Consider the following 2,674-nt stretch of genomic DNA (forward strand, 5'->3'; position numbering starts at 1 on the left):
CCATCTTGTATTTTATCATTTCTTTTGCCAACTCTTCCATTTTGCCTGGTCTTAGAAGTGTTTTGATATTCCACGTTCCTATTCTTATTTTTCTATTTTTGTTTTTTGTTTTATTTTGTTTTGTTTTGTTTTTGCGTCTTTTCTTACAAAACAGTTTCATGTCCGTATTCATTGCCAACTCCGTTATACTGTCGCCGTCTTTTGTTATATTTTTTGTTAGTTTTTTGACGCCATTTTCATCAATTTTCCTCTTGGATCTATATTATCAGATATGGGAGATCTGTCGTTTATTGTCCTAGCGTTACCCTTCTTCTCTTCAGGTTTCTTCCAATAATTTACATCTATGCCTTCTAGTTGCTCCAGTGAGAACGGTTCACCATTTATCCATAATTTGTTGTATTTTAATGCGGCTGTGTGTCCTTCCTGGCTTACCATTTTCATGAGCTGAAGAAGATGCTTCCTTTCTTGTAGTATTTTCTTCGGGAAGTCCTCATTGATATATATTTTAGTTCCTCTTAGGTTTTTAGCAGCCTTCAGAATTTCCATTCTCGTAGCTTCCTTTTTCATTTCTAATATGATGGGTCTGGGTACATTTTGGGGATCACCTTGTCTGCCTATTCTTCTCATCTCTACCAGTTCTTCATCTAGGTTTGTTTGTACGCCGATTTTTTTCATTATCCCCTTTATCTTATTTATCGTCTCTTGTTCGCTTTCTGTTTGGTTTTCTTCGACCCCCTGTATTACTATGTTTTTTCTTCTAGCTTGTCTTTCCAGTATTTCGATTCTAACTTCTTGTTCTGTGATTTTAGTTCTCATTGCTTTGTTATCTGCCTTCAACTGTTCGTTTCTTTATTTAATTTATCCAGGTCTACTTGCATTTTATCTATTTTGCTTTCGATTCTTACATTTCTTTCGTCGATTTTCTCTAATTTTTCTAGTATCTGCTCCATTGTACCGCGGTAAGGGTGTCTGCCCAATCGACTTGTCGGAGCTTCAACCCTTCTCAGCACTTTAGAGTTATACTCAGATTTGGATTTTCGTAATAATGATTCGGCTTTAATGCAGAAATTTTTCAATAGCCGGCAACGTCGCTTTTATTTCAGACAGCACTTCAGCTCTTATCGGGATGTTTTTGTCTATTGTTTATTAATTGTATAAAGAGGTTATTGTGCTTTTTGCAATGCTTACTCACTGATATCTGCTGAATTTTGACGAAATATTTTTATCGGAAGAACAGCCGTCGGTCTGAATTCACTGTAGTCTATTTGTATTAGTTTATTTTTCACTTTGTTACACTAAATTTATATTTTAATACGGAGCGTATTTTGACAGTATCGTTCGGATTCAAGCCTCGATGCCAAGTCCTGTAGTAATTTATTAATGGTAAATTAATAATTTCAATGTGATGAATACTATAATTCATTGGGTAATTTTTTTATTTTCCCCAGATTAACATCTAAAACTCTGTCTTTCTTTTCTTTCTCTTTCTGTCCCGTAGAATAAATATTCGCTCTCTCTCTTTCTGTCAGGTAGACTAAATATTGTGTTCTGTGTTGACAGAAAAGCTAATTCTATGATATAGGAACATCCTATGACATCTGTCTTAACAGAGATATAGACAGTGTTAAGCCATAGTACAATGAATACAGAAGGTATGATATTGCGCATGACATTTGACAGCTGGCCCAGGAGTGTGACGTAGTCAAGACCGCTCGAACCACTTCGAACCCATTATTACAGCTTAACGTACTATCTATTTTGTACTAGCTATTTTGAAATTATGGTCAAAAAATGATCAAATTTTTTTTTAAATGTTTTGTTTTGGTTATAATTGAATAAAAAATATATTTTCAGTAGCATAAAACCTTTACTTTTCCTAGGGATTCAGGCGAAATATTTATTTTTGTTTTCATACATATACTAATATAAGCTTTTTTTCTGTATGCAAATCCTTTGAAATTTAAAAATTTTCTGCAGAGGAAATACTGTGAATAGGTAAATAGTAGTAGATTTGCGTATTCTGTTTCACTGTCACTTATTTCACAGCAGTTTTCCTGAAATAAAAACAAAATAGATTACAATAAAGAAAAATCTGTTTTACAATTCAATATGGTATTTTAGATGAGTTATAATAAAATTTAGTAAAATTAAAAATATACACATTACTATAACCTACGGATTATTATATGCAAAATTTACTTATCAAACAATATAATAATATAAAAATAAGGCACAAAAGTTTAAACGCAAAAGACAATAAATATCGACTTCAGACGACTTTACACCGGCAAGACAGAAGGCTTGTATAAAAACAAAAGTTCGACGATAATATCGGTTGTCTGCAAATTGCAAGTTATGAGATAATAAATATATTTTAAAGTAACTCAATACTGACTGAGTCATCTATTTTATAATAGAAAAATAATTTAGATATATGCTTACATATGTCTCTTTATACAAATATATACACGTCGCAAGTGAATATTCCACATCTTTATGAACCCTCGCTGTTAAAAATAGGTGCTTTTAAAAACATTTGGATAAACTGAGTGATGTGCATAGTTATGCAACTAGAAAAACTCCATTATAATATCTTTCATTTTATAGATTAACGAAGACCCAGAATTCATATGAATATATCAGCTTAAAGCTTTTTAACATGTGACTGCAAAAT

General features: G+C 32.1%; 1 protein-coding gene across 1 annotated transcript; it reads right to left on the minus strand.

The window, feature by feature from the left end:
- Positions 1–216: 216 nt before the first annotated feature.
- Positions 217–816, minus strand: LOC140432916 (uncharacterized). Its single transcript, XM_072521086.1, has one exon. It carries the CDS (start codon positions 814–816, stop codon positions 217–219), a length of 600 nt encoding a protein of 199 aa, XP_072377187.1.
- Between the last annotated feature and the right edge of the window lie 1,858 nt (positions 817–2,674).

Source organism: Diabrotica undecimpunctata, chromosome 1, assembly GCF_040954645.1.
Source record: "Diabrotica undecimpunctata isolate CICGRU chromosome 1, icDiaUnde3, whole genome shotgun sequence".
In the NCBI taxonomy this organism is placed as follows: Eukaryota; Metazoa; Arthropoda; class Insecta; order Coleoptera; family Chrysomelidae; genus Diabrotica; species Diabrotica undecimpunctata.